The 22045-nt window shown below is 35.9% G+C and overlaps 6 protein-coding genes across 7 annotated transcripts; 5 read left to right on the plus strand and 1 right to left on the minus strand.

The window, feature by feature from the left end:
- The first annotated feature begins 40 nt into the window (after positions 1-40).
- On the plus strand, positions 41-2338 carry LOC105977154 (flotillin-like protein 4). The gene is made up of 2 exons (XM_013002431.2): positions 41-1204; positions 1605-2338. The coding sequence occupies exons 1-2, from the start codon at positions 278-280 to the stop codon at positions 2115-2117; spliced, it is 1440 nt and encodes a 479-aa protein (XP_012857885.2). The 5' UTR covers positions 41-277; the 3' UTR covers positions 2118-2338.
- A 291-nt stretch (positions 2339-2629) lies between these two features.
- LOC105977153 (flotillin-like protein 4) lies at positions 2630-4872 on the plus strand. The gene is made up of 2 exons (XM_013002430.2): positions 2630-3775; positions 4123-4872. Exons 1-2 carry the CDS (start codon positions 2849-2851, stop codon positions 4636-4638), a joined length of 1443 nt encoding a protein of 480 aa, XP_012857884.2. The 5' UTR covers positions 2630-2848; the 3' UTR covers positions 4639-4872.
- Positions 4873-5127: 255 nt separating this feature from the next.
- LOC105977239 (BRISC/BRCA1-A complex protein) lies at positions 5128-7919 on the plus strand. Its single transcript, XM_013002540.2, has 3 exons — positions 5128-5496; positions 6870-7028; positions 7380-7919. Exons 1-3 carry the CDS (start codon positions 5191-5193, stop codon positions 7737-7739), a joined length of 825 nt encoding a protein of 274 aa, XP_012857994.2. The 5' UTR covers positions 5128-5190; the 3' UTR covers positions 7740-7919.
- A 3120-nt stretch (positions 7920-11039) lies between these two features.
- On the plus strand, positions 11040-12979 carry LOC105977229 (putative protein phosphatase 2C 72). Its single transcript, XM_013002526.2, has 5 exons — positions 11040-11317; positions 11399-11683; positions 11778-11892; positions 12207-12430; positions 12526-12979. Exons 1-5 carry the CDS (start codon positions 11135-11137, stop codon positions 12694-12696), a joined length of 978 nt encoding a protein of 325 aa, XP_012857980.2. The 5' UTR covers positions 11040-11134; the 3' UTR covers positions 12697-12979.
- Positions 12980-13092: 113 nt separating this feature from the next.
- Positions 13093-17123, minus strand: LOC105977230 (phosphorylated adapter RNA export-like protein). Of its 2 annotated transcripts, none has more exons than XM_013002527.2 (5): positions 17003-17123; positions 16210-16487; positions 15804-15909; positions 14176-14319; positions 13093-13582 (listed from the first exon to the last, which is right to left on the minus strand). In XM_013002527.2, exons 2-5 carry the CDS (start codon positions 16473-16475, stop codon positions 13313-13315), a joined length of 786 nt encoding a protein of 261 aa, XP_012857981.2. In that variant the 5' UTR covers positions 16476-16487; positions 17003-17123; the 3' UTR covers positions 13093-13312. The 2 variants fall into 2 exon arrangements, with proteins under 2 accessions (XP_012857981.2, XP_012857982.2); XM_013002528.2 differs by having other exon boundaries at positions 16999-17106.
- Positions 17124-18186: 1063 nt separating this feature from the next.
- LOC105977129 (vacuolar-processing enzyme) lies at positions 18187-21757 on the plus strand. Its single transcript, XM_013002402.2, has 9 exons — positions 18187-18607; positions 19375-19539; positions 19628-19784; positions 20028-20113; positions 20199-20398; positions 20487-20535; positions 20633-20842; positions 20929-21135; positions 21262-21757. Exons 1-9 carry the CDS (start codon positions 18410-18412, stop codon positions 21442-21444), a joined length of 1455 nt encoding a protein of 484 aa, XP_012857856.1. The 5' UTR covers positions 18187-18409; the 3' UTR covers positions 21445-21757.
- Positions 21758-22045: the final 288 nt, after the last annotated feature.

A 22045-nucleotide genomic window follows, 5' to 3' on the forward strand; every position in this document is an offset into this window, starting at 1 on the left:
TATATATATATATATATTAATCCTTATATCGTTCAATTCAAGAAATAAAGTTAAAGTCCAGCATGGAGTGTATCACTATGAAATTAGAATTCTATTAGACAAAGGAGTCTAAAATACTCTATTATAAATAACGAGTTAACCTCGTCTAAGCTTTTCATCATTCACGCAAAATACAATTCTCCAAACGATTATTAGTGCTGCAAATTTTCTGTTTTTCTGTCTTAGGTAGCTAGTCATCAATCAAAATTTTCTGTCTTAGGTAGCTAGTCAAATCAACATGTATCAAGTCGCGAGTGCATCGGAGTACTTGGTGGTGACCGGTGCCGGAATACCCGACATAAAAATCTCGAAGAAAGCATGGATATTCCCCGGCCAAACGTACACAAAATTCGACGTATCTCCAGTGAACTACACGTTCGAAGTACAAGCCATGAGCGCGGAGAAACTCCCGTTCATCCTCCCGGCCGTATTCACGATCGGCCCACGCATAGACGACGAGGCCAGCCTCCTCAAGTACGCCAAGTTGATCTCCCCACACGACAAGCTCTCCCACCATGTCAAGGAACTCGTGCAGGGCATTATCGAAGGCGAGACTCGAGTCCTCGCTGCTTCGATGACGATGGAGGAGATTTTCAAAGGGACCAAAGAGTTCAAACAGGAAGTCTTTGGGAAGGTTCAATTGGAGCTCGACCAATTCGGGCTACTGATTTACAATGCTAACGTGAAGCAGCTTGTCGATGTACCTGGCCACGAGTATTTTTCCTACTTGGGGCAGAAAACTCAGATGGAGGCTGCGAACCAGGCGAAGGTTGACGTGGCGGAGGCAAAGATGAAGGGGGATTTGGGGTCGAAGCTGAGGGAGGGGGAGACGCTTAGGAATGCGGCGGCGATTGATGCGGAGACGAAGATTGCGTCGACGCAAAGGCAGGGTGAGGGGAAGAAGGAGGAGATAAAGGTGAGGACTGAGGTCAAGGTATTTGAGAATCAGAGGGATGCTGAGGTGGCAGAGGCGAATGCTGAGCTGGCGAAGAAGAAGGCTGGTTGGGCGAAGGAGGCGCAGGTGGCGGAGGTTGAGGCAAGCAAGGCTGTTGCTTTGAGGGATGCTGAGTTGCAGAGGGAGGTCGAGAAGATGAACGCCATGACTCAGACGGAGAAGCTCAAGGCTCAGTTCTTGAGCAAAGCCGGCGTCGAATACGAAACAAAGGTATATATATTTTGTTTGCTATTTTATTTTAATATTGTTGAATTAACCTATCATATTGCTAGTAGTGATGGAAATTAGAACAGAATTTCAATTTTGAAAATAATTACGAAAATACCAATTTTGTCAAAAATTGTATTTATACTATCTATAAATATTAGCATGTACTTTATATTTTAGGTGATTAAGAAAATTTAGAATTTTCCAAAACCCAACTATCCAAAAAATTTCGATTCGATTTTGGAACTTTTAAAGTTTGAATTTAATTTCCAATTTTTTCGATTTTAGTTTTTCGATAATGAATAATTCAAATTCGAACCATCTAATCTTGTATATATTTTTAGTTGTCCTGATTAATTGATTGTTTTGTTTACTGTGACCAAAACAAAATAACAAACAAAAGGTCCAAGAGGCGAATTGGGAGCTTTACAAGAAGCAAAAAGCGGCAGAAGCGTACCTCTACGAAAAGGAGAAGGAGGCACAGGCACAGAAAGCAGTAGCGGATGCTTCTTTTTACCAGCGGAAACAAGTGGTGGACGGTGATTTGTACGCAAAGATGAAGGAAGCAGAAGGGCTGAAAGCACTTGCCGAAGCTCAGGGCACTTACATACGCACACTTCTCGACGCAATGGGCGGAAACTACGCGGCGTTGAGGGATTACTTGATGATCTCCGGCGGTATGTACCAGGATATAGCCAAGATTAACTCCGAGGCTGTGCGTGGGCTCCAGCCAAAGATCAGCATTTGGACTAACGGAAGTGGGAACGGTGATGGTGGCGGCAATAGTGCGATGCAGGAAGTTGCCGGAGTTTACAAGATGCTGCCGCCGCTATTCAAGACTGTTAATGAGCAGACGGGCATGCTCCCGCCTTCATGGATGGGCACTTTGACCGACGACTCTACGTCAAACAATTGATATCATCATATCAATAATTCAGTATCTACATAGCTATATATTAATTAGGTTTAGATGCTTCTTTTTTCATGCTTACTTATTTCATAATTAGGTTTAGATGCTTCTTTTTTCATGCTTACTTTTTTCATGTTTAATTAACAATTGCTTTCTGGCATTTTTTTCTTAATTCCTACTACTATACATTAGCAATCAAATCAAAATAGCTTTATTTTTCTTCATCATTAACCTCTGTTGCTTATTAATATTCATCATATATCTTTTAGTACTGTTTATTCTTGACAAACTTTCAATATGACACGGGGATTTATTAAAAGTCGACATCGAAGCTCGCAAATTATATAAAAAAAATTGAAGTTAGAAACCATGGGTTAAACCTTTGGGAGATCTATGTTCAATATTAATAGCAAGTTCCGATAAATATTAATAGCAAGTTTCGATAATAAATGAAAACTAAATACCGATTCAAATTCAGCCAGGTGTAACATCTAATTTCCCGGTTCAAATTCAGACAGGTGTAACATCTAATTTCCGCAAAAATGATTAACAAGAAATATTTGAAGTTTTGACTCGGTTACAGATCATATACAAAATAAAAGATGGAAAAATTCTTATTAAACCACTAACAAACTCTCACGTAAACATAGTGGCAAATCTAACAGAACCTTGTTGGTTCATTCAGACAATTCATCAAACAGTTGGGCTGCTAATTTTGTCACACCAAATCAATAAGTATGTACAGAGTTGCTAAAGCATCGGAGTACCTGGTGGTGACCGGCGTGGGAATCATCGACATAAAACTCGCGAAGAAAGCATGGGTATTCCCCGGCCAATCCTACAGCAAATTCGACGTATCTCCGGTGAACTACACCTTCGAGGTGCAGGCCATGAGCTCCGAGAAGCTCCCGTTCATCCTCCCCGCCGTGTTCACGATCGGCCCGCGCATCGACGACGAGGAAAGCCTCTTCAAGTACGCGAAGCTCATCGCCCCACACGACAAGCTCTCATGCCACAACAAAGAACTCGTGCAGGGGATTATCGAAGGAGAGACTCGAGTTCTGGCAGCTTCGATGACAATGGAGGAGATTTTCAAAGGGACCAAAGAATTCAAACAGGAAGTGTTCGAGAAAGTTCAATTGGAATTGAACCAATTCGGGCTACTGATCTACAACGCGAACGTGAAGCAGCTGGTGGATGTACCTGGTCATGAGTACTTTTCCTATCTAGGGCAGAAAACTCAGATGGAGGCGGCGAATCAGGCGAAGGTTGACGTGGCGGAGGCGAAGAAGAAGGGGGATCTCGGATCGAAGGAGAAGGAGGGGGAGACTCTCCGGAACGCGGCGGCGATCGACGCGGAGACGAAGATTGCGTCGACGCAGAGGCAGGGGGAGGGGAAGAAGGAGGAGATTAAGGTGAAGGCTGAGGTGAAGATTTTCGAGAATCTGAGGGAGGCTGAGCTGGCGGAGGCAAATGCTGACCTGGCAAAGAAGAAGGCTGGTTGGTCGAGGGAAGCGCAGGTGGCGGAGATTGAGGCTAACAAGGCTGTTGCTTTGAGGGATGCTGAGTTGCAGAAGGAGGTCGAGGAGATGAACGCCTTGACTCAGACGGAGAAGCTCAAGGCTCAGTTCTTGAGCAAAGCCGGTGTTGAGTACGAAACCAAGGTATATATATAGTTTCCACTTTGCATGCACCAATTTAAAACATTTAGTTTTTTTCGTCAATTTACAGTTAGTCTGTTAGTTAAAGCAGTGATTGATACACGACTGATTCCATTAATTTTAACGAAAAATTAACGGAAAAGACTAAAAGTGTTGTATTTAAGAAAGATGAAAGATGAAATGTGTTTTTTGTTAATATAGCGACTAAATGTGAGATCGATGGGAAACGTGAGGGATGAAAACTGTATTTTTCTCGTTAAAACGTATTAGCTGGGATGTTTTGATGTGTTAATTGATTGTCTGGTGTTTCTTTTCAACGCAACACGACAAAAAAAAAACGCAAATAAAAGGCCCAAGAGGCGAATTGGGAGCTATACAAGAAGCAGAAAGAGGCCGAAGCACATCTCTACCAGAAGGAGAAAGAGGCGCAAGCACAGAAAGCAACGGCGGAGGCCGGATTCTACGGGCGGAAGCAAGCGGCGGACGGAGATTTCTACGCCAAGATAAAGGAAGCGGAAGGTCTGAAAGCACTAGCGGAAGCTCAGGGGGCTTACGTACGCACGCTTCTCGACGCAATGGGCGGAAACTACGCGGCGTTGAGAGATTACTTGATGATCTCCGGCGGCATGTATCAGGATATAGCCAAGATTAACGCCGAGGCTGTGCGTGGGCTTCAGCCCAAGATCAGCATTTGGACTAACGGAAGCGGTGACGGTCAACAACAGAGTGGTAGTAATAATGCCATGAATGAAGTTGCCGGCGTTTACAAGATGCTGCCGCCGTTATTCAAGACCGTTAATGAGCAGACTGGGATGCTCCCGCCTTCATGGATGGGCACTTTGACCGACTCCACAATAAATAATTGACCTTATATTAATACAGAAACAAACTGAAATAATCGATACAAATTAATTTTTGAAATGAGGAGGATCCATCACATTTATTAATATTTTCATAGAGCATATTAATTATTTATTTATATTTGAAATAAATTACGGTCCGTTGGGCCATAATTTAATATGCTACTAATTTATTAACAGTTGAGCCATTGAAAGGCCAACTTATTCCAAGGTGATATTCAATATATTTATTTCTTTATTTATCTCTAAAATAAAAATATATAATAATATCGATATTATAAATCTAATTTTCTTAATTGAATCAAGATTTTTTTTTTTTTACTATTTTTTCGTAAATTAAAATCAAATAAATAATTATAAATCTCATATATTCCAATTTTAATTTAAAAAAAAAAAAAAAAAAAAATTCTGAAAAATCAGAATAGAAATCCTGAAATTTAATTCCAATTTTTACTCAATTATTTCTGTTACCAAACACACCGTTCAACTCGTTCAGTCTCTCTCAATTAATATTTTCGAAATTTCCCAGAGCACCTTGAAACAAACGAGAACGCGGAAATGGAAGTAACAGAGTACCGGAATCCAAACCCACCGCCGGGTGGCCGCCCTCCATCTCCGCCGGCGCAGGGAAACGGCGGAGGATACACTCTTCCGGCAGGTCAATTTTCAAGCGAGGACATACTGTTCTGCATCGACATGGGTCCAGAAACAATGGCGGAGATGAAGGTAAACGGGCCCAATGGTCGACCCTACACCAGATTGGACTCCATCAAGCAAGCTATTCTGCTATTCGTCCACGCTAAGCTCACCATCAATTCCGATCACCGATTCGCCTTCGCCGCCCTCTCGAAATCCACTTATTGGGTAATTAATTATGTATTGCTCCATTTTACTGGTATTATCATACAATCTCTATAGAATTCAAGTATATTTCTTTAGGCTTGAATTGTTGGCTATATTGGTTTGGGAATTGGAATTACCGTATGCTCATTACTTAGGTGCCACTAACTTATTCAAGTAGGCATTGGATTTTTCGTGATGATAGGTATATTACATTTTTGGTTGACATACTCAATTGGATTTCGCTGATTTGTTTTACAAGTACCGATGGGTATATAAGATTTTAAGTTGATGCACTCCTCAATAATCAGTCCAAATGTTGTCACGAAAGGTGTGTGAATGAATTCATTTTATTTGGGGTAAACTGTAGCTCTTTACATGGTAATTGATAAGATTTTCAAAACCCTACAGTTCAATGCTCGTTGCTGAATTAGGTAGGAAGAACACGTGCCAGTGACATCAAGTGCGTTTGTGATACATCATGTGCTTTTTAGTAGGCAATGAAAATAAATGAGGCATTACTAATTAGAATTGTTAAAAAGGCATCAAAAGCGTTCCTTGTGAAAATAGAAGTTTTTGAAGAAGTCGCCGCCTTGACATTGGGAGTATTTTGTGTGTTCAGCCCTAAAACTTCATCTCTTTCGTTCTTTGGCTTGATTTTTGAGCAAATCGCGCCTTAATTGGTATAGTATCTTAAATGCTCCGTTTAACTTGATATGTTAGTATGCAGTAGCCGAATGTTTTGCGACTCTTTAGATTATTGTAAAGCAAAAGAGACGTTTAAAATCAACTTGGTGGTGGATTCTATTCTATGTTCCAGCATGTTTGTCTCTATTGCTTAGATGCATGCCTCGTCAGGACACCAGTTTTTTTTCTATTTCTATTTCTTTGTATGAATATGAACTACATAGAAAGTTTATTCATATATATTTGCCTCAAGTTTAGAGATCACTGTACCTATATCAATGATAAGTCACATCTCAGCTGGTATTTCCTGTTCTCTACTGGGTTTGACTTTGACCATGAGTTGCTATCTGTTTTAATGAAATTTGGAAGTTTCCTGATGTAATGTAATCTGTTAATGTTTTGCCATATGTTTTTGGATTATAATGCGGGAACATTTAAATGCTGCTAGATGCACTGGTTAAGGAAAATGGCTGAGTTGGTTTAAATGGACCAGTCTAAAAATTCGAGAACCTGCATCTTTATAACATGAATTTAATGATACACATTATTTCATCCCGTTTCCGAGCATTCAGTTGCCATCAGTGATATGCAACTTTTTACATAAACAAATTTATAATCTTCCTTTTATTTTCATTTTGTTAGTGAGGTAAATCATTTTTTTATAGTTTGAACACATGGGTCTGATTTTATCTTTTTTACCTTTTGTGAAGATACGAAAAGAGTTCAGCAGTGAAGTGGACTCTGTGATTGCTGCTTTGCAAAGTATCTCAGTCGACTCATCTTCCAGTCATGCAGATCTCACTCAGCTATTCAGAGTTGCAACTCATGAAGCTAAGAAATCCCGTGCACAAAATCGGATATTGCGTGTGGTGAGTAACCTCCACTTAACTCGTCTAGTTATTTTTTTCGTAATCTCTTGATCTCGTCTGGATTCTTTGGCCATTTTCTTGCCATTTTAGATAAATAAAAACACTTCTACCTATCATCTTTCGTACTTTCTATTTTAGATCATACATGTAATTGAATGAGTTTCGATTATATTTTCCAAGAGATAATCAGTCTTCTATCAAAATATGAAACATCCGTAAAAGAGTAGTGAATCATCTCGTCGTTCTTTACTGGTTTATTCTGATTCATATATATAAAAAAATAAAAAATAATAAAAAAATCCTGATATATGGCTCCATATTCATGCAAAACGATGTATTCTGTTGTTGCAGATCTTGCTCTACTGTAGGTCATCCATGCCTCCACTATATCAATTGCCTTCAACTCTGAAACTCTTCACTTTGGATGTAATGTACCTCCACGATAAGCCCAGCCCTGATAATTGTCCGCAGACGGTGTACGATACCCTGGTGGAGGCTCTTGAACAGGTCACTGAGTTCGAAGGCTACATATTTGAGAGTGGTCAAGGGCTAACACGCTCCCTTTTCCGCCACATGTGCGTGCTCTTGTGTCATCCTCAGCAACGCTGTGCGCATGATGAGGTGGACATACCAAAGTCTTTGACCAGGAAAACTCTTGCAGTAGCAGAAGCATCACAGGGCGATGATAGTGTTGTTGTCTCCAGCCAGTGAGATTCAAGTTTCTGTTAAATCAAGAATCGAGATAAAACTTTTATGAATATGAAATATCTCTTTTTTGTGTTGTCTATGTAATCTGTGAATTTATCGTCTAACTTTGTGTTTCGTGTATGGATAGAAGTATCAACTGTTGTGATGATGGAGTTCTTAATGAAAAAAAAAAGAAATTCCCAATGATCTTTTTTTTTTTTTGCTTAAATTGTGGAATAAAATAAAAGTTGATGCATTATTGGATTCATATTCTTGAATTTTTCATTATTATTTTTGTAGAAGAAATCGAGACTTATTGTGGATAAGATGAATGAGTTTTAGTTCAAAATCATTATGTTTCTTCTTCTTCTTCAGACCTCAATAATGGAGTTCAATATTCATATATGTTGAATGGATGATCTGATCCAAATATGGGATTGAATTATGGCGATGTGTATTATTATGCCTCTAATATAATATGTTCAATCAAGTTTGAAATTTTGAGATTGTGATAACCACTAACTTGACAATACTTCGTTTTCGGAAAAAAAAATTAAATCGGATTAGTCAAATAATTTAATTTTAAATCACGACTTCGATTTTGTGATTCGATTCATTACTTAGCTTCTAGAAATGCTACCAGTGTAACTGAAATTTCATACAATTTGATTTATTCAAAACTACTTATCAGCATGCAGGCCACAGGCATCTTACTTATCATTTTTCTGCAGTGATAATGCTGTTAAACAAAAGGAAGAATTTAAGAAGAGGATCAAAATCTGACGAGGACAAAAGAATAATATACAATACATAGGAGACCCGTTTTGCAATTATGAAAATTACATGGAAAGGGTAGGGTTAAATTGAATTTTGAATGACATTTGGTAATATAATTTATATTTTATACTCGTATTTATATTTTCTGACTACACATTAAATGGTTTCAAAAGCTTAAACTTTCATGAAGCAAAATAATTTCATTGTTGCAAGTTACAATTAATTTTAAATGTATTATTCCATTAATTTTATGATGTCATATTTATTGCCCTTTCATGATATTGTAACGTCTTTCATTTTCTTAATCAACTCAATTAGGGAAAGTAATTTGTCCAATTATCAAATAAGTTGTGAGTTGTGGTGACAAACCTCAATAATAAACAATACAAAAACACAACTATAACTCTTGTTGCTTTATCTAATTGGATTAAAGAGGTGTCTAATATACATGCAATAAATCAGAATTAAATAAGGTCCAATTAAATTAATAGTAATTTATTTATCCAATCAAACTAAGAGGGTGTTTGGCTAAGCTTATTTTAAACAGCTGATAAGCTCTTACGTCTGATAAGATGTTTTAAGAGCTGATAAGCTGTTACATCTTATTTTTAGGATTAATTTTTAGAGTGTTTGGATAATGAGCTTATTTCCTATTTTTACTCATTATAAGATTTTAAATAAAAAGGTGGAGTAGAGGTACTTATTTAAAAAGATCTTATTTGCTCTCCAACAGCTTATTTTTTAAAATATTAAGGTTTTTTTTTTAAATAATTACCAAGCACTTTGGAAGAGCTTATAAGCTCTAAAACATATTATAGGCTCCTTTTAACATCTTATAAGCTTAGCCAAACACCCTCTAAGTCTAACACGAGCGAATACACACGTGGCCAGTGTGAGGTCAATTCGGTGGACAAAAAACATGAAAACTAAACAGAGTATTGTTTGTCAAACATCTGTTTTTCTTCCAAACCTTTCGGTTGCTCCAATCAGCTTTGGAACATTGTACATTATATTATTATATAAATGTAATTATTAATTGATAAATAATGTGGACAAGATCCTCATTAATTTTGGACCTTTCATCAATATTCCTAGCCACCATTCTTGTTTTAAAAATCACCAAAGTCAACTGAAGTAGATGCCAATTATCATCAAATTGGGAAAAAGTCAACTAGACTCCAAGAATCAAATTCTATCTTATGAGGTGTGATGTGAGGAGGTTCTTTAATTTCACTACTACTACTAGTAGTAATAATAATATTTTTACTTTACATTATAAAGTACTTCATCAGTTCCACAATAACTATATCTTTTTAAAAATATTTTTGTTCAATATTATTTGTCACTTTAGATTTCCAATACTGCATTAAATGCATTGTTTCCTGTTTTAACATTATTAATTCAAGTATAAGTATTAACTCTCTCTTATCACATCATTAAATAATCAAGGTTATTTTAGTCTTTTTAATATATTTTATCAAAATCAAAACACATTTATTGAGCTTCTTAATCTTTGTGCAAAGTAAAAAACGACACTTAATAGGGAACGGAGGGAGTAATAAGTAGCCAATAAAATCTCAATATATATGAAGGTCAAAAATTTCATATTTTTTTTATCACTAGTTTTTTTTTTTTTTTTACATGAAAAACTTTGAAGCTTTGAATATTCATCTTATTGTCTACTTTTACTAATTATATAATTTTTAATAAATAAATTAATTACATTTCATATGCCACAAACTTGGGAAGGGCTTTATCACCAGTTGGCATTGCTGGTATCTTTACTTTTAAATTCTAATATTATAGTTCCTATAAATTGCATCATAAATAATGTATGGTTCATTTATTTATTTATTTATTTGATATAGATTATTTCTTTCTTGCTGGAAAACAAAGTGATTAGATGTTGCATCAATGCTTTTAATACGTGTGGACATTTTATTATTAAACAATTACCTAAAATTATGATTAATCATAATTGATTATTTCTGTAAACTAAATTCCACCTGTTTTTCTTCATATTACGTATTAACCAAGATTTAGACCTCTAATTGGTTTTCTAATTAGACCAATTAAGGAGAAAAAATAAATAATTAATTAATAAAGACAGACAGCTCAAATTGGTTTAGCAAGCAATATAATCCATTGCTAAAACATTAAACTACATTTTAATTTATGGAATTATTGTCCAAAGGAAATCAAGAAACACTCTTTTCTTTTTTTATTCATTAAAAAAATCGGTATTATTTAAATTTAAAAAATTGAAAGTCAAAACCCAAATAGGTGAAATTGGTTATTATTATAGTGGGGCACCTGTTTTCTGCATACCAATTAAATCCTACATAAATACACATCGGATTGCCCTTTGAAATGAATCTTGGGGTAGCCTTTAATATTAATTTAACAATTAAACTATTCTTTATGAATTAAAACAATAAAATAAAAGCAATAACTCAATTATTGAACCACATTGCAATTTTTTTCAACTCTCTACTATTCTTTTAATGAATTAAAATATTCAGCAAATTAATTACCTGCATATTCCATTGTCCCCCATTCCTTATAAATGGGGACTACCTCTTTGATTCCTAAAGTACACAACAAAAATTTAATTAATAAAAAGAAAAAAAGAAAAAAGAAAAATGGGAATATGTGCTTCGAGTTCATCTTCATTAATACATGACGATAATTTCGGCCATGAAAATGCTGTTTACCACACCGAAATTACTACTTCCAATACCAATGGATCACAGAGAAGAATCGGGTCAACGTATTCTCATACTGGAAGCAAAGGATTGAATCAAGATACTGCTATTCTTTTCCAGGTACACATTAAACCTCTTTTTTTTTTTTAATTGTTAAATTTTAAATTAAAAATAAAATAAAATAAATTTAATTTTGTTTAGGGGTATGGAAATGAAAAGGGAGTATATTGTGGGATATATGATGGGCATGGGCAAAATGGGCACGTGGTGAGTAAGATGGTGAGAAACCGGCTACCGGCTTTGATTCTGAGCCAGATGACCGAAAAGTTCGGAAGTGGTGACCAATCAGGATTGAGTATTATTAATTTGGTTAAATGGAAAGAAGCTTGCATGAGTTCATTCAAAGTTGTTGACAAGGAAATTAAACTTGTTGATGGTTTGGATTGCTCTTGCAGTGGATCCACTGCTGTTGTTGTTATCAAACAGGTAATTAAATTTATTTTTGATTTTTTTTTTTTTTTTTTAATTTTTGTGTGTGTGTATGTGTGTGTGTATTGACGGTGTATAACTGTGTGTATAGGGTGAAGATCTTGTTGTAGCAAATCTGGGAGACTCGAGGGCAGTTTTAGGAACAAGAACTGAGAATGGAATCATGGCCGTTCAATTAACTACTGATCTCAAACCTGGAGTCAAATGTAAGAATAATTTCTTTTTAGTCTCTATAATGCAACGAGTTTATTGCATTTAGTATCCCTGTGTTATATCGAATTGCTAAAAAACCCTTTTAATGCTTTTTTTGGCACATTACTCACTAAAAAGTGACTTTTAGGGGGCAGTTTTGCTAATAGGGTGTTTTTGGTAATATAATAACACGGGAAGGTTTTTAGCAATTAGAGAAAACATCGGGGTGTTGAATGCAATAAACCCATAATGCAAAATAAACACAAAGTATAGAAGTAAATACTGAATTTGAATAGTATTGCTGATATTGGGAAAAAAATATGTGCAGCTGAAGCAGAGAGAATAAAAAGGTTGAATGGAAGAGTAGTTGCACTGGAAGCAGAACCACATATTCAGAGGGTGTGGCTACCTTATGAGAACTCACCCGGCCTAGCAATGTCGCGTGCTTTCGGAGATTTCGTGCTAAAAAATCACGGCATTATTTGCATACCTGATGTCACCTACCACCGTTTAACTCCAAACGACGAGTTCATTGTTCTTGCCAGTGACGGGGTAAGAAATAAGCGCAACTCAAAATAAAACCAAAAAAAAAAATCGATATACCAAAATATTTTTTCGCGATTAATGATTTTAATTTTTTTTTTCAGGTGTGGGATGTGATGAGTAACGATGAAGTTATGGGGGTAGTCTCCTCGTCTGCACATAACGAAGAGGCAGCGGCGAAAGCAGTGGTGGATGCTGCGATTGCTTCGTGGAAACACAAGTTTCCGAACTCGAAGAGAGACGACTGCACAGCTATTTGTCTCTTTTTGCAATAAATCAGTAGTGTGAGGACTTGTGCAGATAATTCAAACTTTCTTGAATATGAGATTGTGCACAATCATAAAGTTCACTTGGGGATGTTGTAATGAAAATTAGTTGTTTGGGTTATCTGATGATTTGGTTGTGACAAATCAGAGGCCTGTACTAGAGGTTAATACTATAGTAGATAACTGGGAACCAATTAGAATTGGAACTCTAAGCTTGATTAACGAATAATGTTTGTATATTTTAGCCTTTTTTTCTCTCATTTTGAGTGGTAATAATAATAAATAAATAAAATAATTCTTTTTCTATGAAATGATTTGTCTTATTTAAAAGGTTAATACATGCATAATTAGCCAAATCATCATTTCTCAAAAAAAAAAAAAAAATTAAAAAATTAAAATAAACAATTTCAAGAAACGAAACATGTGCATGTTCTCGATTTCTCATCATTACTATATGCTTATCTCAAGAGATGCAAAAACACGAATCGAAACAACTGAGCCCCACAAAATCGGAAAGAAAAAGGTCAAAAAGAGTATTTCAGAAGAATTTTTTATCATTAAAACCAGAAGGGTATTTTTTTTAAAATATGGTCTTCTGATTGTTCTGAAAAATGAAGGCAGCGTTTCATTCGAGTGAATCTAATTTATCTTTCGGATCCTCTTCGTTGCCAAACAGATCGTCATATGTTACTGGCATTCGTATTCGATCATGAACAGAAGCACGTTTCTGTCCAGGTGTCGTGATTTCATGATGGCTTTGATCATGAGATGTAAGATCTGGACCGTCCGATGGATTAGGTGTTGCTAGCTTGGCATTAACAGTGTTGTTCTGCGAAGAAGCCCCTGCTTGTTGCTTAGGTTCTTGCTTATCGAGAAGTTGCTGCTTGAATTGCTTCTGCATAGTACATTAAACTAACACATCAGCACTTCAATACTAAATACAAGGACAGCAAATTAACGAGGCATGACTCAAGAGTGAAGTATCAGGGATCCTTAAAATGTCAGAAGATCAGACCATAGAACCGAATCATTTTCATTACTTACACAATAGTAGCAAATTATTCATCTGAGAGCAGTTTTAAGGGAAAAAGTAGTCAGACAAGATTCATTTCCTAAAATTGACACAAGTATTCTTCAACGAGTGCAAAACAAAACTGAGGAAACACCATCGAATAGAGAGAAGTTTGTTTTTTTTTTTTTTTTTTTTTGCTTTTATTTGTGATGGAAAAGAAGAGGATGCATGAGGTTTTGCTAATATTTGCATATGAATGATAACAAACCAACTTCTCAAAATTCAACCGTTGCCCAAATTTCTAACTTCATCGATGATGCTGATTTACTTAAGTAATACATATCAATGTTTTTATACTTGAAAGGGAGAATCCAACTGCAAATTAAAAATATTCTACTTCCCTAAAGAATTTTGCAGCAAAGCAAGAATAATGGCATGATTCACTTTAAGAAAGAAAAAAAAAAAAAAAGACATACCTCAAACTCTTTTCCTTTTCTCATAATCTCTTTGTAAGCCTTTGGATCACGCGATTTGATGATATTCCATAATATTCCACCACCATTCCGAGAACGTCTGCCGTCAACAGTCATCTGACCTCCACAAGCCTGAATTGCATCAACCTACAAGTTTGCCTTTTCACGTTAACAATCTTGGGAATGAAGTTGAATAAAAACTTCAGAGACGGGGGGAGCTAACAGCAATCGTATTCAAATGGCGCAAGAAGACACGTTTCACATAATTCTAAACATAAAACTTGCACAAAACATTTTGATCCTTAGGGCATCATATTTCACAATAAGCCAGATACGAGTATGTACACTTTAGCCCATTGAGTTTCCAATTTAGTTCATCTCTTCAGTTATAAATGGAGATTAAATCTGACTAAAAGGTTCCCACCTCATTTTTAAACTGAGTTTTTGTTTACGATTATCCAGAATTTTAACCCCATCTGTAGCATAAACATTTGTCTAACCCCACACATGCAATGTTCATTTTCCAGCCCCTTTTTTTTCAAAATTTAAAGGTCTGACATTGTATAGGTTCTACCAGTCTCATGACATGGGTGAGGAGGTTGGAAGAGTAACAGATAGAGCAAAACCATTTAAATTAACCTACATTAATAGAAATCGTGTTGTTTTTGGAAATAATCTATCTCAGACGAAAATTTCATGTGCATCGTAGCAAGGACTTCTTTGGTCTGAAGAATCCGCGATTTAAGTGAGATAACATCGAGATCAGAAATATGGAGGAAGTGGTCTTAAGCATGTACATCAAGACAGGTAACCAGAGTCTCACCTTTATTCACAATTACCAACTATATTTCAGAGTTTACCAAAAACTCCAGATAGATGGTTTATAGAACTTTCAACATCAACCACTACAAGGGAGTTCATATGATTCAAGGCCAGAGATCAGCCACAGTACATTAATCCACTTTGGAAATTCCAATAATTAATGCAAACAAGCATGATGGTATCACGTAACAAGCGCAAAGGGTATTAGTAATATACTACCAACAAGGACAATGATGTAATAGAAAACTAAGCAGGCGTTCCTTTTTTTTTTATTCCCCAAAATTCGCATGCAAACACATACCAAAATTCATCCAAATAATGATGATATCTGAAGTAATGAACTATGACCATCACCAGGGCACTGGAAGTTTTGACGTACTTCACTGGATTCAAATATCACTGAATGATTAATAAAATGAAATTATATTGCATGATGAGAAATCCACAAAAAAAGAAAGTGATGCTACCTATTTCTTCATGTCTTTAGCAAAACTCGGATCAGACTGAATTGCAGGGTGCAGCAAATCCTTCAAGTTAGTACTCCTTATATTATTCATAAACCGTGACTACCCTTTTTGTCAATAATTTCTATCGGAAGATGACAAAAGAGCAACAAGATACTATACATTTTCACACTCATGGAGAAACTCCTCTAACTGAGATCGCAGACTACATCAGAAGCCAAATCAAGCGAAGTATAGTATCTAAATTTCAGGATTGCAATTATCTTAGTGGTGGAAAAATAGGAAAAGGTCCAACAAACTATCTTTCATCAGATCGAAACAAAAAATAAAAGGAACTTCACTAACCTCTTTGACAAGATCGCTCAAAGCCGAGGCACCAAGACAAGCAACAGCAGTCCACATAAGATAGGATTTCCTTTCTCTTAAACGATAGCATGCATCAGAAACGAACCTAATGAAATTGGCATGAAAATAAAACAATCACCAAAATGTGGAAGTAAATGCTGAAGTTGAGCAAAATAAAATAAGCTATACATTATAATACAAGAAGCATCATAAAAAATAAAACTGTAGCTCATGGACAGATTAAACGAATAACTAGCAAGATGTGCAACATGCGATGTGTCATGTGTGAACAAATATCAAGTAAACGATTATTTTTTAATGAACAGTAACAAAATCACACCATAAATGAGTAATGTAAAACAAATATAAAAAATGAAGCAACATAATGCCGTGAAAAATATCAAACCTGTCGATATCTGTTACGTTTGGGTCCTTACTGCTGCCTTTCTTTCTCTTGTTTTTCTTTTTCCGCTTCTTCTTCTTTATCGAAGTCCCCCTGTTAGATTCTTGATTTACTTGATTACAACCAACATCAGAACTTTCTCCTAATTTAGTCTTTGAAACCTGTTCAATTAACTCACCCTCTTCAACATCAAGCATCTCAACATCTTGTGCATCCTCAAAACCTTCATCGTCGAAAATCGTGTCCAGCAAGCTTTCTCCTCCTTCCATGTGATCAAGTAGCTGCAGTAGCCATTCAAGTCAAATACTCTCCACATAAGAGCATAAAATTGAACAAAAAATTACATTAAATTGTGGTTTGCAGTATTTAAACTGTACTTTGACAAACTTGTGTGTAAATTGTAATACTGGATCGTAATGACGAGCCAAACATGATATAATCTTTTAACAAAAAATTTTGAAGCACCAAAAATTAATTCTCAACAACATGTTCTGCTAATATGCTTCAACAAAACACCACGAGGAAGCCCTACCAAAACCAAAAAAATACATTGAAGAAATGGTAATTATGGCGGCGCCTAAGAAAAATGCAATCATGGCCAAAACAAACAAAAATAGAAAAACGACTTAATTTATTTTCCTCGTACGATATTACCTGTAGGTTTCAGTTCAAAATTCAAATGAAACAACCCTAACAAATTTATGCATATATAACAGAACATAATTGAATACTGTGAAACGTAAACAGAGAATTGAGTGTAGAAACGGATAGAAATCAAAAGATAAATATTACTAACTCTGGATTCTGGAAACTACTGCTGAATAACCTCACGACCACCGATAGCGGAGAGCTTCAACAGAGAACTGAGCAAATTCTAAATGAAGGAAATATTTTTAAGTTTTTTGTGTGGGCTTATTGATATTGGTTCCAGTGTGGGCCGGGCCGATTTTTATTTCCTTTCCCTCTCACTAAATCTACTGGGTTATCGAATTTCAATTTATTGGGTCATCACTTCGTCAATTTACGAGTTTTAAAAGAACAAAATAATAATTAATTAATTAATCAATCAATTATTAATTTAAATTCGACAAATTTAAATCCTTTAATTAAAATGAAATCAAGAGAATTCTGATAGGCCACTGGATCTATTGTTTGGAAAACAAAAAAATTATTTGGGTTTTTTTATCGAACTCTGTTTGTTGATTGGTAATGATGTGATTGTGGTGTCAGCCTAGCTTGCTTTTACATTAGCTTCTAGTTGATCTTGGTCGGGAGCCGGTTCTATAAGCTTCGACGATCAAGTCAGAAGAGGGATTTTATTTGTATGCTGTATGTTTTAGTAAAAAAAAATAAACACTAGTCCCAAGGAATTTGATAGGTATTTTGTGTATTGAAATGCAAGATTCAATATGATGTTCAATGTAAATTTTTTTGTATCTGAGTATGCCGCATTTAATGAACTTTTAAGTTAAATAAGTTTCAGTTCTCTTAAAATATCGATCCGAGGTCTCGTCGTAACACCTTATGACCATAGCTCGTGTCATCATACGATATAAGGTGCTAACGGCGTTTTCTCCATGATAGAATTTTATATGCTTTTTAACTGGGCTTTTAATTTAGCCCTTCTTATGATTTTGTCACTTTATTTATGAAAATAGTCCAATATCAATTCATTTGTGATAGTAAATGTATGAATAAAACCAAAGGGCTCTATTTTCTTCTATGTAGATTGTCCGTATTCTATGATTTTTCTTTTTTCAAAATAAAACATTCAGTAAAAATATATATATATATATATAGTTTTTACTTTATAGTGATCTAAATATCTCAATGGACGGTCCAAATTCATTGACAAAATTGACAATCAAGTGTAGGCTACACAAGTCTCTATTTGGTAGGCCCCAGATATAATGTTGGCTGGAGCTGGACCCAAACGTTAATGACCATTTCAAAAAAGCAAGGCCTTGCTTGGAACCAATCACTGGATGCCACGTCAAATGCCAATGTAGTTTGGATCAACTGTATTTGGAGTTTTAACAAATGATTGCTACAGAAATTGAAGATGCGAAGCAGAGAATCCCACTCCCGTCGGTACTACGTCACTGATGAATCTCCTCTCTCTATATATCCATTATAAAATATTCCTAACGCAACCATACTCAATTATTGATTTATTTCCCACGAAGTCAGGGACGATAGATAGATGATGGTGATGATGATACGCTACGTCGCCGGTGCACTCTTCCTCACTGCACTCTCGATCCTGACCGTTGCCGACGGACGGCATGATTTCATCAAGCTCCCCTCCGACGGAACCGCCGGAGCAGACGATGATTCCGTCGGCACCAGATGGGCTGTCTTACTGGCAGGGTCGTCCGGTTACTGGAATTACAGGCACCAGGTAAATTCATCTCGTCCCCCCTAAAACTATATATAATTTTTTTCGTTTATTTGAAACAATTGAAGCTTTACTTCTGTAATTTTTGTTGGATACTGTAATTTTGACCCTTGGCTGTAGGTTTCAGCTAGTAATTATTGTATTATTGGAAGCCATTTTTTTAAACAGCATATAGTGCTCTGTTTTAGTCTCTGATGATTAGTAACTAGTAACTACTGATTTAGCAGATCGTTTACTTTTTAATTGCTGATAATTTCAAAAATATCTTCAAATTTTTGAAAAGTTTTGTTTCTAGAAGCATCTTCATTTGTTTTGTCATTATTTTTTTTTTCTTCTGTTTGGGGGTGGAGGACCTTGTTGTTATAAGTTGACCTTCATGGATAAAATTAATTGGTGCTGAATATTCAGAATAAGGATCTTTAGTACTCGATTTTCTGTATAATTGACTTAACATTAATATTATGTTAGCATATCACTATTGCGAAATCTCGTGTTTGTACAACGAAGGCAAATAGGCGGGCATTAGTGTCGAGCTAAGCATTATTCCGCTCCTTATGGAATTAGCTATTCTATAACCTGATTGCAACCGTTGTAATTAGTCATCAATGATAAATCCATTGTTTAATCCCATACGATGGTATGTTGTCTGCATACTTTATCCGAAGGGCAAATCATGGAGGTTAAATGTTGCTGTAATATAATGATAACATCTTACGATTATTTTCCTCTAATCTGGACACTAATATAATTCGAGCGCTGTTTTGTACCAGGCTGATATCTGCCATGCATATCAAATCTTAAGGAAAGGTGGTCTGAAAGATGAAAATATCATCGTCTTTATGTATGACGACATTGCCTACAATATCGAGAACCCGAGGCCAGGTGTCCTCATTAACAGCCCTCACGGTGAGGATGTCTACAAGGGAGTCCCGAAGGTTTGTGTAATTTCTTTTGTCTTTTATTTGCTTGTTGATTTTGCAAACTGAGTATTCTTTTTCTAATATGGTAATTTTTTTGAGGCAGGATTATATTGGAAACGATGTTACACCAAATAACTTTTACGCTGCGCTTCTCGGTAACAAAACTGCACTGACTGGAGGTAGTGGAAAGGTTGTAGATAGTGGTCCGAATGATCATATATTCGTATTTTATTCAGATCATGGCGGTCCTGGAGTTCTTGGTTAGTACTTCTTCCAATGTCATAAATTTATCGATTGCTTCTTATTAGTATTCGTTATTTCATTTTACTTAATCTGCACCTAGAACATTACGAAAAACTAGAAAAGATGGCGTCTTATATATATTCACCTTTTCAAGAAATCTGTTCTCCGTACTTAGTTCTCAAAGCATATCAATAGTTGGAGATTGTCCTTTCTTTTTTTTCTTCGGAAAATGTTTGATTTGTTTTCAATATTTTACACAGGGATGCCTACAAGCCATTACATATATGCGAATGATCTAATCGAGGTCTTAATAAAGAAGCATGCTTCTGGAACATACAAGAAATTGGTAATTAATCAGTTATTAAATTTCCATTGTGTGCAATCGTTATTCTAGAAACGAAGGCCTGAATATTTCCATCAATATTTTTCAGGTATTTTACCTCGAAGCTTGTGAAGCTGGAAGTATATTCGAAGGTCTTCTTCCAAAAGGGTTGAATATATACGCCACAACTGCGTCAAATGCTGAAGAAAGCAGTTGGGGTACATACTGCCCTGGAGATTACCCAAGCCCTCCCCCCGAATACGAAACTTGCTTAGGCGACCTTTACAGCATTGCTTGGATGGAGGACAGGTCCGTAATTTCCTCACTTCAATTGCATATGTTTTTCTTTTTTGTCTTAATTAATAATTTAGTATTGACATTGCAACATTATGAACAGTGACATTCACAACCTTCGGACTGAAACTTTGAGCCAGCAGTACGAATTGGTATGAAGATAAATAGTTCTTCTACGGCTCTTATGTTTTTCTACTGATATAAACTTGATGAATTTAATATTGTATATATCTCTGTTGGGATTTTCAGGTCAAGAAACGAACAGCAAATGAAAATTCTTATTACGGTTCCCATGTTATGCAATATGGGGATGTGAAACTAAATGCAGAGAGTCTTTTTACGTATTTGGGTACAGATCCTGCAAATGATAATCTTACCTTTGTGGACGAAAATTCTCCGCTTCCATCTTCGAAACCTGTTAACCAACGAGATGCTGATCTTCTACATTTCTGGCATAAGGTATCAATTTTATTCACAATGTATTCTTTTCTTATTCTTTTTTCATTTTGTGCTCGAAAAATCATTTGTTGATCGACCAATTGCAGTTCCGCAGAGCACCTGAAGGTTCTGACAGGAAATTTGCAGCTCAAAAGCAACTCTCCGAAGCTATGGCACACAGAACACATGTTGATAGCAGTATTAAACTTATCGGGAAACTTCTTTTCGGAATTGACAAGGGCCCACAAATGCTGAAGGCCATGCGACCTTCTGGGCAGCCTCTTGTCGATGATTGGGATTGCCTTAAATCGCTGGTAACATATCATCTTCTAGTTTGTAACTACAGAGAATTTTTAAGAAAAATACGTAAATGAATTCAAATGGGGAAAAAAAGGAGGAAATTCGTATAATTTGTAACATAAGATTATATATATATGCAGGTTAGAACATTTGAGACTCATTGTGGATCACTATCGCAATACGGAATGAAGCACATGCGTTCTATTGCCAATATCTGCAATGCCGGTGTGACGAGAGAGCAGATGGCTGAGGCATCTGGCCAAGCCTGCACTAGCTTCCCTTCTAATTCTTGGAGCTCTCTACATAGGGGCTTCAGTGCTTGATCGGCACTTCAAAATCGGGGAAATTCCGGATATTTGAAATATGATCTCGTATATATTGTGAAGTTGGATTTTAATTTATGTGGATATATGTAAGAAAGAAAATGATGTTTGTTACCATTGTTAATATGGTGGGTTTGTTGTATATACATCCTCAAAAGAAACATCACTGCTGGGAAAGTTTGTTGTAATATAGGTATATGTGTTTGTAGTTTTCTTTGTTCATATTGTACTTTGGTTGTATTGTTATTGTATGATGAAATAGTTTGGAACTGAAGTATCTTCAATTTAATAGTTTGTATATTCTAAGAAGAAACTTGCCTTTGTAGATTATTACTTTCCCATCAACTGAGTAACTTCCGATTCGAATATTTTCAATTTTCAAAAGATATTTTGTAATTCCAATTTTCGAAAGTTGTTGGTTTTTTGCCCAAATGTGGGCTGGGCCAGAAAGCCCAATTACTCTACTATTTTATACACCACCATATTGAGTTAAGCCCAAGAATTAATAAGTGAGCCCAATCCATTTCTGAGCCAAATCCATCCGTCGGATTTCTGGCTGAATTTGGACCGTTCATTCACTCACTTATATACCCTCTTCTCT

Source organism: Erythranthe guttata, chromosome 1 (assembly GCF_056151865.1).
Source record: "Erythranthe guttata isolate IM_541 chromosome 1, IM_541, whole genome shotgun sequence".
Classification (NCBI taxonomy): Eukaryota; Viridiplantae; Streptophyta; class Magnoliopsida; order Lamiales; family Phrymaceae; genus Erythranthe; species Erythranthe guttata.